A 13,756-nucleotide genomic window follows, 5' to 3' on the forward strand; every position below is an offset into this window, starting at 1 on the left:
GTAAGAATTTGAAGAAGGGGGACATTTGGCTCTAATAAATTTAGCAAGAGTTGAGTCAACTACAGAAGAGTTAAATCCCAAGTTAGCAGCTTTGTTTAAATTGTACACACAAAAGATTTTTTTAAAAAGTTTTTGGAATATTTCAGCAAATGCACCAATTATTCTCGCATGCATATCATCTTTAATTTAGGAAACAAACATGTTGAATGACTTAAATATATATTAAGACATTATATAATCTTACATATTCAATTCATCAGAGTAGCTCTTTTTTTTTAAAAAAAAAAAAAAAAAAAAGATTTTTAGCTGACTCACTTCATTTATTTTATAAGTTGATTTGCACAAATTTCCAGACCCAACTTTATTTCAAATGCAAAAGAGTCACTTTCTACAAGTGATTTATTTTACTAGTGATATATCTCTGATGCCTTTGTCAATAGTGTTTCGCCCACCATTATGTTTGTCTGGATAATTGTGATTCAATATCCAACACTTAACTTCTTTTTTTTTAATTACTACACTGTCAGAATTTTTATTCTTAAATTGTGGCAAAATAACCGGCAGCAGTCTGTCCATCATTTTTTAACTTTACAGTTTTGATACCGTTTATAATTAGTACGGTTATAAAATCCTAAATTCAAAACTATACTGTGGTTAAGCAATTTACAACTAGCATAGTTCCAAAACCGTGAAAAATAAATTTAACTGTACATAGGTGCTAGTCTTTCCGTCAGGTAACGGGATTGAGGAATACATGACACACATTTTGGAGTTCAGGACATTGGAAACACTTCATGTGTTGAAGGGAGTAGCGGAAATATCATATCATCATCTGTAAGTGGTGTCATAGCAGGGACTCGAGCCCCTCTTCTGTCGGTTGTGAGACTGAAAGATTAACTCTCTCGGCTATAATCTATACACAATTGCAAAGTGCTAAGTCGCTCCGTTAAGTGGGCTTAGTTAGTGTGATAAAATTCTGGTTGTTAACCGTCTTAGGTGAAAGCCATTAATAAATGGTTCTTCTCATAGTCCGCAGTTTGATTACCTCTTATGTGTGGTTATTTGACTGTTTTATTCGAATATGGTAAAATAACAATTAAATAAATTGTTATTTAACCATTTTAGCATTTCTAATAGTGTGCGGATAAAAGATATTTCCCCCCTTTTATGACCAATGTGTTATATAGAAATGAATAGAAGCAATTTTTCAAGTCACATATTGTATTGAAGTACCGTATTTTGTATGATTCAAGAAAAAAAAATTAAAAAAAGCAAAACAAATGGATATTGATATTATTAAAAATTAGTGTATAAGAACGTTCTTTATATTTCAAATCATTAAAAATATTTTCTTTTTTGTTGTTAGATTGAAAAATAATATACGTTTATATATTTTACCTATAAGCAGAATAAATGATACACACAAAATAGAAAAAATATCAATCTTAATCCTATCTAAAAAATTAGAAATTCATTTTTTTTTACTTTCATTCGTTCTACCTTGAAATAATTATGTATGATCTGCACTGAGAAAAAAGTATGGTCAAAACTACGAGTTAGTTATGGTAAAGTTCACCGTATGTTTCTGGCTCTATAGGAACACCAAGCTCAATAATTTTTACCGAAGAACTTTGATAATAATTTTAGTAAATTTAGCAATATGATGGAATCTTATAATATGTGATAAAATTTGGTAATTTTTTCATAACACTTTAGAGCATAGCACAAAACTCATTTATTAGATTAAATTTGCTTTTCAGTTTTGTATTTTTCTACTAAATTACTTCAGATAAACTGTTACCATATGAAAGAAAAAAATTACCAAATAAACTGTTTAAATATCGTATATTTTGATTTTATTTACTAGATTTTTGGTTATTTTTGTACCAGAAATACCTTAAACATACAATACACTATTGTTGCCAGAATATTTTTCTCTGTGTGGAGTCCCTACTATAATAATAAGAAGCATTGTATCGAATGAGTTAAAATATTTTTATCCATTTTCCTTATTCTTAAGCAACTAAGCATTATCCTCATGATGTTCCTGTTTCTATACAGTGGTGTAGCTTTCGGAGGGGCAAGAAGAGATATTTGTCCATTGTCGCATCCTTCGAGGGGTGACAAATTTATGAGAAATATTCGAAAATAAATTCCATGATATACTGTTTTTCTTTTTTAAAATAACGCCAGTTTCATTTGCAAATTGAAAAACACCATAATGTTTTTCAAATTTTTATTCGATTTGCCGATGGAACAGGATGTATTACTATCATTTTATTTTGTAACCGTCGTTGAACAGCCGACCCAATTTTTGGCTTTACGCCTACTAATGTTCAACTACGTAGCTTGTAATTTCGAACCCATTCCAGAAGACAAGAAATCCTGGGTCAAGTATTGGGAGAAATTTGCTTTCGTGGAGGACTTGAATGAAGACACTAAAACCACGAACACTTCCCACGGTTAGCCTAACTCATGATCCGTCTACCAGTGAGGACATTTTACATTAGCACTGTGATCGGTGCTAGATGGAATTCGTATCGACCAGCCATCCCTGGGATTCGAACCCGGTTCACTTCATCATACGCTCTATCCCCTGACCAATCACAGCGCCTATTACTATCAGATAAATTTGCTTCAGTCGAAAGTATTTTTAATTCAAATATTTACAACAAATTGGCAATATATTAAATGAAAAATGTCCATATATAAGCACTTATCATACAATAAAACACAATAAATGCGATCAAAAACCTAAGTAGAGTAGAAAATACATTAGTAATATACACAGTTAAATTTTAAAATGAATCAAAAATTGATTAAATTACGTTACGTTGTTTTGAAAAAATATTTTATTTAAAGTTGAAAAATCTAATTATATGTAAAATTTGACCATTCAATGGCAAGCGAGATGTGTTTTACGTTATAATTTTAAAGTAGTACGGTAAAGGCACCTAAACGTCACACAACATAATGCAAGGGAGCGCAAAAACTAAGTTGGTCCCCATGTACTGTAAGCAATAGATAAGCCGCACTTTATAAAGCAAAACATTTTTATTTTGATATTTTATCATTGGAATGATGTAAAGATTTGCCTGGTTAATTATTTTTTGATGAAACTTTAAATAATATTATTGATTGATTAGATATTTCAAGTATGTTTTAGCTTTCTGTAAAAAGTAACAGCATACAAAATCAAAAATTACTTGCAAACTCATTTTGTAAATATGCGAGTAATTAAGTGAGAAAAAAAATTATTTATACAGATTTTACATCCTTTTTAATGAACATGCTACCTTGATATTTTTAACATGCCTTTAACATTTTATTAAAAAAAAATATGCTTAAATGTTTCATTGTTGCAAATATGTTCTTTTTTTCCTCATTCTATACCACTGTAATTTTTTTAAATCTTTTTCGTCGCTCAAATAAAATAAAATACCTGTTGTCTGAAGTTTTTAATTAAAAGAGGACAATTCAAGATACGGGGTTCAGCTTACACGATGAATAACTTTTGAAAATGGATATCCTTTTTTTTTTCTTTCTTGTATTATCTACCCCAGTCCTAGAAATAAAAAGAGCAGAAAAAAAGGTGCTGTTCTCAGCATTCATATGGAGTAGAAATCAAGCACGTTTCATCTGGAAAGTATCAGTGGGCCTAAACCATTTTTATTTCATGGAGGGGTGAACAATAGATTCAAGCGTGATTGAGATTTGTGGAAGATTAAGGGGCGTCAAAGCATAAAAAAAAGAAGTTTCTCTCATCATTCTCTTCTTTACTAATAATGATCATGCAATCAGTTGCTTAATCAATGACACAATAAAAGACTAGACACAAATGAAAATTGATTTCTTCTAGCAGAATCTATTGTTCAACATTCTGTATCAATTGCAGGATAATCTGTTAAAATTTTGTTTGAATGCAACCCTGTAATTGTTAAACTGTTCGCGTTTATCACCCAATTTAATAAAAAGCATGGTTTTATTTTATATTTTACCTCGAAAAAGAAATGTACCATGCATAATAAATAAGTTTTTTGAATGATTTCTTATATTACTGGTTTTTATTATTGGTGTTTAAAATTAGTTTAAAGAGCATGGGTTTTAGATTCAATCATTTCCATTTCAGAGATTCCGTTATCGCTGATTTTATTTTAATGAATGGCAATGCACATGGACATAGTTCCCATTTAATTAATATTTTCTGTAAAGTGAGTATTTTTTCCAACCATGTACCCAAACCTTAATCCTATATAGCACTATTTCTCAACCTTTACAGCAGTGCAAACAATCAATTTTGCTAGAAAAAGAAAAAAAAATCTTTGAACACTACTATTTTCTAAATATAATAGTGAGAAATCTATGTGATGGGAAATAGACACCTATTATATACTCATGACGAGTAGATATATAATGTGCAAATGCGTAATTATTTAGTAAAAGATATGGAATTATTACTGAAAGATATTAATTAGTAAAAGATTCTGAAAGAAATATTTTTGTAAAGAAAATAACTTCATTGCATTCATTTAGGCGTTGTTAGAAAACTAAAAACGAGTTATCAAAGTCAAAAGTCTTTAATGCGATTTTTGACACTGTTTGACCTTCAGTAGAAAGTACTGGATTAAAACTGAATAATTTTAGTTCCAAGCGTCTAAGACTCAACACCATGGGTGACTCACTTGTTGGCTCATGGTTAATTGGGAGTCACTGCTATAAAGTATAACCGTGGGTTGATAGCTTTCAATACCACTTTGACGCCTTCCGCGTCATAAATATAATTTTGTTAAACGAGTGGAACCAAATAGCACAGGAAATTCTAAATCGGCTTATCCCTACTATGAAATCCTTATGCAAGAGCTGTATATCAGTAATAGATATTTTTATTGCAAATCTATGGCAAATTTTTCTAAAACTTGACCTCAAAAATCTATTTTTTTGCTCAATTCCTTAATCTGTAACCAATAATTCATACCTTATGATTCTAATATGTGTTATGTATTAAAAATGTTACGCATCATAAGTGTTATCATGCATGTGTATTATTACTGCTGAATGGTAACTTCTTTTTTTATTCCATCTATTTCCTTAAAATCTATTCTAGAAATAATCGATAAAGTCTGTTAATCCTCGCAATTTTAAACACATTAAAAATATATTTAAGATATTAAAAAATGTGTTGATGTAATAATAAATAAAGCGCGCAAGCTCAAAACTGAATTTTTTAAGCATTGGCTGTTCATCATTCTTTGTTCTAGGCAATCATGATTTATGACTGTTCTCAAATGTTTGACAAAATTGCTTTTTCATTCATGGGTCAACTTAGCACATTCTGGTAGTTTCTGTCGTCTGTCGCCTGTTTGTTTTTATTGCTATAGTCGAATAAACAAAATTCAGTTTTAAACTACAGTTCATAAAAAAAGTAAATATTTATTTTTCTGTAAAATGTTCAAGAAAATTAAGCATTACTTTTCTATCTAATTTAAAAATTGTCCACACTGTGTGACCGGATATGCACTCGCAGATTTCCAGGTTTGATTCTAGGTTACAGGCTCAACAGGTTTCCAGGAATTCATTTCTTGTGACCGTTAAATTATTTTCCACTCTTTTTGTTTAATTCTGCATTTGCAAATCAATTATGTTAATTTATGTCTCATAGTCAGTGGTTCGAAAAATACATTATTTTTGTAGTTTACTATATTTACGACTGCTTTGTTACAAATGTAATTAACAGCAACTACAACTACTTTTTTTTAATGTAGTGACTACAAACTACTTTGGAATTGCAGTGAATAATTTGCTACTTTATAGAAAAAAGTTTTGCTGGAAAAAATTTATTTACTCCTGTATAATTTACACTGCTGGAGGAATTAATTTATACATTATTCTCAAAATGGTTCTAAATACAAAAGAGACGTACATTAAATATAAGGGAACAATTAAGAAATATTTATTCATGTTTACATCAGCCTGTTTGTTATTGAAAAACATTTTTTTGGAATTTGTTCATTTAACCATCACTCATAACTTTTTAAACACAGAATTTTAATTTAAGAGATGATAGGAAATTATCAAATACTTGCAATTTCGTTAAGTGTTTAATGCTCTTTTATTTCCTCTAAGAAGTTAAGTACATCAAAATTATATTTCCTTCCTTTGAAATATCACTGTTTTTCGAGTGTACACTTCCATGTGAACATCTGACCAAAATGATAAATTCATTATGGCTATCTTAAATATTAGTTATACGTGACTCTAAATACGCAATTCTTGTTAACTTACAGTTACGGGAACACTTAAAACTGCAGCCTTTGACAGACCCGCGAAAATGTGTACCTATCAAATTCGAAAAATTAGTTTTGTTACACTGTTAGAAATGTCTCAGAAAAAGTGGTTAAATAACAATTTATTGATTAGTTATTTTACCATATTTAATCAAAACAGTCTAATAACCATAAATAAAATGGTAATCAAGCGGTTAAGTTTGAGAAAAACTGTTTATTAACTGCTTTCACCTAATACGGTTAAACAGCCAGAATTTTATCGCACCAACTAGAACCACTTAATGAATCTACTTAGTTCTTTACAACTGTGTCCATATCATAACCGAGTCGGCTTATCTGTCAATCTCATGACCGGCCGAACTGGAGTCCTAAGTGTTGACACCGCAAGATTTCCTCCATTTCCTTTAACATATGAAGAATTTTCAGTGTCCGGCACTCTCCATTACCCATTACCTTACGAAAAGTCAAGCTCATATGTCTAGTTAAATAATTAATTCATTTTTACGTTTTTGGAAAACGCTAGTAGTAAATGGTAAAAAAACAGTATAGTTTCGTATTCATGGTCTTATAACCATACTTTTTGTAAATGGATTCAAAACCATAAAGGAAAAAAATTTCCTTTACCGTAAACTTTACGGCTAATCGGATGGACAGACAGCTGCCAGTTATTTTACCATAATTTTGGAATGAAAATTTTAACAGTGTAGAACCATGTTCAAATACTAAACTAACGTAGAAGGTAGTTGCCAGGAATCGCTACTAACACTACTTTCCTTAAAAAAAAGTCGCTCACTACACGAAAAACTACGAAAAAAAAACTACAGTGTTTCACTATTTGCAGTACACTACTTCAGATTACTGATTATAATAAACTTTTGACCCCAAAATTTGTATCTTTAATAAAGTAAAGATAGTAATTATTTCAATTTTTCAAAACATTTACTTGTATTAATGCTTGACTAAAACTCTTTCGTCAAAAACGAAGATTACTTTTGGAAATTTTCGCATTACTTTTTAAAGTGTAAATGAAGGGAATTAAATCAAATAATTATTAAAAAATAAGCCGAATGGTACATAAAACAAAGTTTTCAGAAATAGATTAAATTGCTTTCAAAGAAAAACTTTACATGTTAACGTTTTAATTTCTCTAAAAACATTAACGAATAAATAAGTAAAATAAGTTCAACTTTTCTCGCTCTGTATTAGTTCAGATTTATTTTTTTTTCATCACTGTTAATAGATTCTAAATTGACTTATTTACTTTTAAAAAAATTAGTTGTTTTCCTAATAGCAAGTAGTATACAACAAAATGCATTGCCAGTTTCTCTATTCCAATTGTCTTAATTATTAACTATATAAATTTCTAAAAATCTTAACCATGGTATCATTCAAAGTATAATTCTAGTATTAGCATGAAAACCCCTTTTAATAAATGTTGAATAAATTAATATTTGAACAGACTTTTAAGTAAAATGGGAGTAAAGATCTTTTTAAAAGACTTAGTCTTAAAGTTTTGAATGACTTTACTTTTAGTACGTAGAATCTAATTGCATTACATAAGCAAAACATACCGCCAACTCCTGGCCTTAAATGGTAATCATATCCATCAAGAAGACTATCTAACAGATCTGAAATATTCTGTGTTGAACTCACTTCAGCAAACACGCTGCTTGATCCGATCCTAAGAATATAAATATACGTTTTATAATAATCAATTAACTTACAAGCTAAAAAAACAGCATTCTAAAAAATATTTAAATTTTTAATAACAACGTGCTGCAATCTGAGAACTGTTCCAAATGTACCGAAAATTACCAACAATTTTAAAAATCAACTTAAAAAAAGAGGAAGGAAATAAAACTGTATGGTTTGCAGCATTCTGCTCAGAAAACCAATTTTTCTATAAGAAAATTCAAAATTAATTAAAAAGTCTGTCAAGAGATGACACTATCATCTAGTACAAGCTGAAAAAGCAGCTTTTTAAAAGAGATATGTCAATTTTTAACAATAACGCACTGCAGTCTGAGAACTAATTTACTTATACACTGGTAAATATCTATTTAATTGGATTGGTCTGACGAGGGAGCATTGCTTTTTAGTTTTTCCAGCCTAAAGTGCTATCTACTTAAAAACTTTATTACTAATTTTAAAATTTCATGAGAATTGCTTCATAGTCTCTAAATCTGAGCACAAGCCTATCACCTTTTCTTTTTTGTTTTTTTCTTCCTGAAGTTGATTTTTGTAAATACTATAAGTAATTTCTTGATTAGCTGGTACACTACCTAACTGAAGTTAACTATAATTTCATATCGACTTATTCTGTTGCTTACTTATTTTGTTTATTATTCTTAATATTTTCTAATTCTGTTGTATTGTCAACAAACAATAAAATGTATTCATTACTTACGATAAATATTAGTCTAAATCTGAAACTTTCTAGAATAACTTACGTTTTTATCTTTGTATTGAAATATTCATGGTTTGAAAGTCATTGTAGTGAACTTATAGGTGAAAATTATTAATTATACTACAAAATTAAAATTAAAAATATTATAGGATTGATTAATTTCTTTTTTCTTTCAAACTCGGACTCCAAATGTTTTTACGTAAGAGTCAAAGTAAAAGTGTGAAAAATATGGTTTGAATAAAATAAATACGAGTTTAATACTTTTAATTCGCTGTTTAAATTCTGTGAAAATTTTCTTTAAAAGTTTAACTAATTTCATTTACTCTGTCAAATGTTGGAGTTTTTTTTTTACTTTTTTGTGAAAGTTCGGTTATTTTGCCCAAAATATAAGTTGTTTTTTTTTTATAAAAAATTCAATTAAGTTTTTGCTTACTTTTAAAAAAACTATTGCATTTTATAAATTAAAAGATATTTTTAATATATGCGTCTTTGATCATACCAGAATTACCATACTAAACTTTTAGTCTTTTACCCGTCATTTTATAAGTATTAAACTGAAATAGTTCTCTGCAGTTTATATTTTTTTTATCAGGGTTATCAGGAAACATTTGCCTAGCATGCATAAATATCAGAAATTCCATGCATAAATATCAGAATTTTAAAAAAAATCTACATTTCTTCAACTTTATTATAATTAAATTTAATATTTAGTACAATATCAAACGTAATCACACTTAAACACTTAATTTAATGTGAAATAAGAGTAGAGCTTTGAAATTATTGTAAAAATTCACATTTCATCAATTTAATAAAGATTTTTTATTGAAAGCTAAATCTCATTCCCGCAATGTTGTTTGATTTAATCTACTTTATACTATCAACTTTAAGAATCTCTTATCTAAAACCCTACATACATCTTAATGATTACTTCGTCTCAGCAACATTAAAAAGTCGTTAAGGAATTTTTATGAAATTATTTTAATCTATTTACTATTGGTGAGATATTTCTAAATTAGAATGTTAAAAAAAAAAAACAATATATTTATAAAATAATTTATATTAAAACAATTTAATTATTAGCTAATTCTTTTATAGGTAAATTTCTTAAGTTTATATCAATAAATTAATCCTACTATAATCATATTATTAATCCTACTATAGCACATTGTTATGTTCTACACACACCCGTCTATAGCTCAAATATACTCATCTGCGATTTTTTTTTTTTTAAAAAGGGATCACCCTGAGTAAGTTTTGATCTAATGATAGGATCTTCATGTGCTAAGACTTAATCCTAATGACTAAAAGGGGTGACCTCAAATAGGCTAATTTATAAGTGCAGACGATATTTTAAGTTACGAAATCAGATAAAAAAAGAGCACTTTCTCAGAATAAATATACCTTTTTTTGACGGATTCGGATTTCTGACCTCCAAAATATAGGGGGTGGCCTCAATCTTGGAAATATGGTCCCTATAGTTTGGTCAGGAGTTTGGACCCCTTAATGTTAATTTTACTTTATGCGCTATATCTCGGGAAGTTTTTAAGCGAAATGAAAAAATTTTGCACACAAATATAAAATTTGTTTATCCAATGATAATTCCTCTCAAAAAATAACTTTTAGTAAATATTTGTTGTTTTATTTAATAAAGGTCAAAAGATTTTTGAATTGTAAGGTATACATTCTTCTGCATTATCTGAAAGCAGATAATTTTACATAGCAAAATACTAAATTTGAGCAAAATCAGTAGATTAGTTAACCTGAAAAATTGAATTTCAAAAAAGTAAGAGATTTAAAATTTGATTTCTCAGGAACTATTCAACCAATTTTGCCCAAATTTTTTATTTTGCCATGTAAAAATATATTCTTTAAAATGATACGAAAAATCTATACCGTACAATTCAAAATTTTACGACCATTATTAAGTAAAATATGTAATAAAAAATAATAAATATTTACTAAAATTTATTTTATGCATGGAATCATCTTTGGTTAAAGGAATTTTATAAGTTGTGCAAAAATTTTTCAATTCGCTTAAGTTCTTGAGATAAAGCGAAGTACTCAAAAAGTAAAATTAAAATTAAGGGGTCCAAACTTTGGAATACTCTACTGACCAAACTATTGGGATCATATTCCCATATTACGACCATCACCTATATTTCGGGGATCGGAAATCCGAATCCGTCGTAAGAGAGGTATGTTTATTCAGAGAGAGTACGTTTTTATGTTTGATTTCGTAACTTAAGATATCGTCTACACTTATTAATTAGCACACTTGAGGTCACTCCCTCTAGCCATTAAGATTGAGTCCTAGAACGTGAAGATCCAATCATTAGATCAAAAGTCATTCCGTTTTGTTCTAAATTTTTTTTTTAAGTAATTTATTTTGGATTGGCACAAAATTTAACAATGCACCTAGAATTCATATATTAGTGCTATACATGCATTATCACTATTAAGTATCGATCAATTTTCGATACAATAAGTACTAATGTATATATACTTGTACTCATACATATTATAGTACTATATGAACATACTATATTAGTACAGTGCAGCATTTCTATGTACGCGGCTTCCGTTCTAGCTAGATCCTTTTTTTTATTTAATCATTCTTTTATTTACATTTTCTTACTATAGTTAGTTAGTGATTTTTAAAGTAATCCTTGTTAGAGTACAAAAAATGTATTAAAAACATTTTTTTGAAAAACGACCCTACAGGTAACATGAAGAGAAAATAATTATATACGAAATACGCGCATTTTGTTTCGCTGAAATTATCATAACTATGTTGAAGAGTATTAAAACAAGTATATATACATCTTTATTTAATGTATGATAATTAATAGTATTTTTTTTTAAAAAAATATCAATAAAAACTACAATTTTTTCTGTTACGCTGATGTTTGTTTCTTAATTTCTCAGTTTGCTTCAAAAATTGTAAACTAATTTCTAGAGTAAAAGGCAGATACTGAATGCAAAACTCCACTAGAAATTCATATTTAACTATTCATTAATATACTATTGAACTAAAATATAAATTAAACCTTACCAATCTAATATATAAGCACGTAGAAACCAGTAAATAACAAGCATAACATGTTTAACGGGAAACAGTTTCTTTTTCATCCCCTAATTTCAAGATTCTCACATATCTCCACCTGGAAGAATTATGTATTAAACGTCAATGTGTTTATTAAATATAAGATAGATAAAATTTACTTTTAATTGTTTAGTATTTTCACTAAATGCGTAACCTCAATTGTACAAATGAAAGGTCACAAACTAATATTGGGATATTTATAAAAATTATTCTAGATACAATAGAAGACCTACAGTCCATATTATTAGACACACTATAAGATTTGACGTAAAATTATAATTATTAGGTGACAGCCGCATTGTTTTTACTCGGAGGAAACCCACATTTGTTTCCTTACTCTCCTGTATCAATTGGTTAACATTGTAATACAATACGTTAAAAATAAATACAAATAGGAAGTACATACGTATATAAAAAATCTCTTGAATAAAACCCATGTTTAAATATAAAAGTATTGCATATAAACTCGTGCAAATCATGTAATTATTAAGAAACTACAGTGTGTCTAATAATATTATCTAATTATTTTAATATACGAATGTAATGCTTGATATAAAAAAAAAATTCTATATTTATATATCTTCTAATTTAACCAATTGATTTACTAACGTAAACAAGTGTAAACCGGCTTCAGTCACATAAAACAATAAAGCTGTATAGTATCACCTGATAATTAAGATTTTACGTAGAATCCTATAGTGCGTCTAATAAGTTGGCCAGTGACTGTATAGTGAATAGAAACTGAACTGAATGTACTTATTCAGATAGTCTTATTCATTCAAGTATGACTTTTCCTATGGTTAGTACAATAGTTTTAACTTCAAAAACGACTGTTCAAAATCTTGAAAAATGTTGTAAAATATTATGAAATAATATACATAATAAATTTGATACTTTATTTTTAATACTTTTATAGTATGTCATTATAAAGTATTTAAATTATTATAAAGTATTGAAAAAGGAAATTTTTGATTTACTTTCTTATGAGTCCAGTTCGGCGGAAAAAGTCTGCAAATGTCCTATCACGATTAACCCATTCATGCCATTAAGGATCATTGCAACCATGATCAACCTGTAATTCCAGAAATCTTAACCAGCAGAAGCCCCGATCTTATGTTGCAGTATAAAAATGTAACGTTCCAGTTGTTGTTCTAGATGATTCTGGATGTTCTAGATGTCTAAGTATAAATCTCGCATTCCAGTGAAAATATTTTTGCTATGTTTAGATAATTCTATTTTTTAAAAGAATCTATTTTTTTTCCTAGGACTGCTCGATTCTTTGTAAAGCTACGATGGAACATACAATATTTATTGATAAGGAAAATAATTTGGAATTTTCCCGATCCATTACGTTTCAATTGCATAAAAATCAGAAATTTTTTTATTCTTGGATTCTTTTAATCTTACTTTATAAATAATTCCTGATAAAATTCGCGGTAAATGCTGCTAGCATCCTGAGTACTGATACTTTCTACTGCAACGCTTCACAAACAAAAATTCTGATGTACCGTAATTATTACGGTATGGAGGGCTTAACCCTGTCCCGCCCCCGTAAGGGCATTCAGGAGTTACTGGTGACTGTGCGCGCGTTCCTGACTGCATCAGTTGAGAGAAGGACGCTCATAGGAAGTGGCTTGGTAACGAACAATGCAACACTGGCGAAGATGGTAGGCAAGCGATTTGGGCGGCATTCGAGATAGCGATGCACGGGAAGTGAATCGAAATGTATCAACAGATACTTATAAATTTTGATGTTGGTACTTTACCTGGGTGCTGCATGCGCCGAGCAGCTTCCACGATCTACGGCCCCGCCCCGTCCTAGAAGGCCGCAAAGATTTATTTTGGATCAAACATTAAAAATATATATACTATAATCATAACATAAGACTTTCAGCATAGGCTGAGGTTACAAAAGTGAGAAAGAGTAAACAGATGAAAAGATGATTCAGAACAATAACACTG

The 13,756-nt window shown here is 29.0% G+C and overlaps 1 protein-coding gene across 2 annotated transcripts in view; it reads right to left on the reverse strand.

The window, feature by feature from the left end:
• LOC107453207 (gamma-aminobutyric acid receptor alpha-like) overlaps positions 1-13,756 on the reverse strand; it is a 204,747-nt gene that overhangs the window by 62,100 nt on the left and 128,891 nt on the right. Inside the window, exons 3-4 of one of the 2 annotated variants that reach the window (XM_087155302.1) lie at positions 11,744-11,852; positions 7,856-7,965 (exon numbers count right to left, since the gene is read on the reverse strand). In XM_087155302.1, coding sequence (XP_087011428.1) covers positions 7,856-7,965; positions 11,744-11,820 — 187 coding nt within the window. In that variant the 5' untranslated portion in view covers positions 11,821-11,852. Of the gene's footprint in view, positions 1-7,855; positions 7,966-11,743; positions 11,924-13,756 lie in introns of those variants that run through there. The other variant, XM_071187536.2, reaches the window with a different exon arrangement.

This window comes from Parasteatoda tepidariorum, chromosome 11 (genome assembly GCF_982258835.1).
Source record: "Parasteatoda tepidariorum strain Cologne lab strain chromosome 11, Ptep-v5.0, whole genome shotgun sequence".
In the NCBI taxonomy this organism is placed as follows: Eukaryota; Metazoa; Arthropoda; class Arachnida; order Araneae; family Theridiidae; genus Parasteatoda; species Parasteatoda tepidariorum.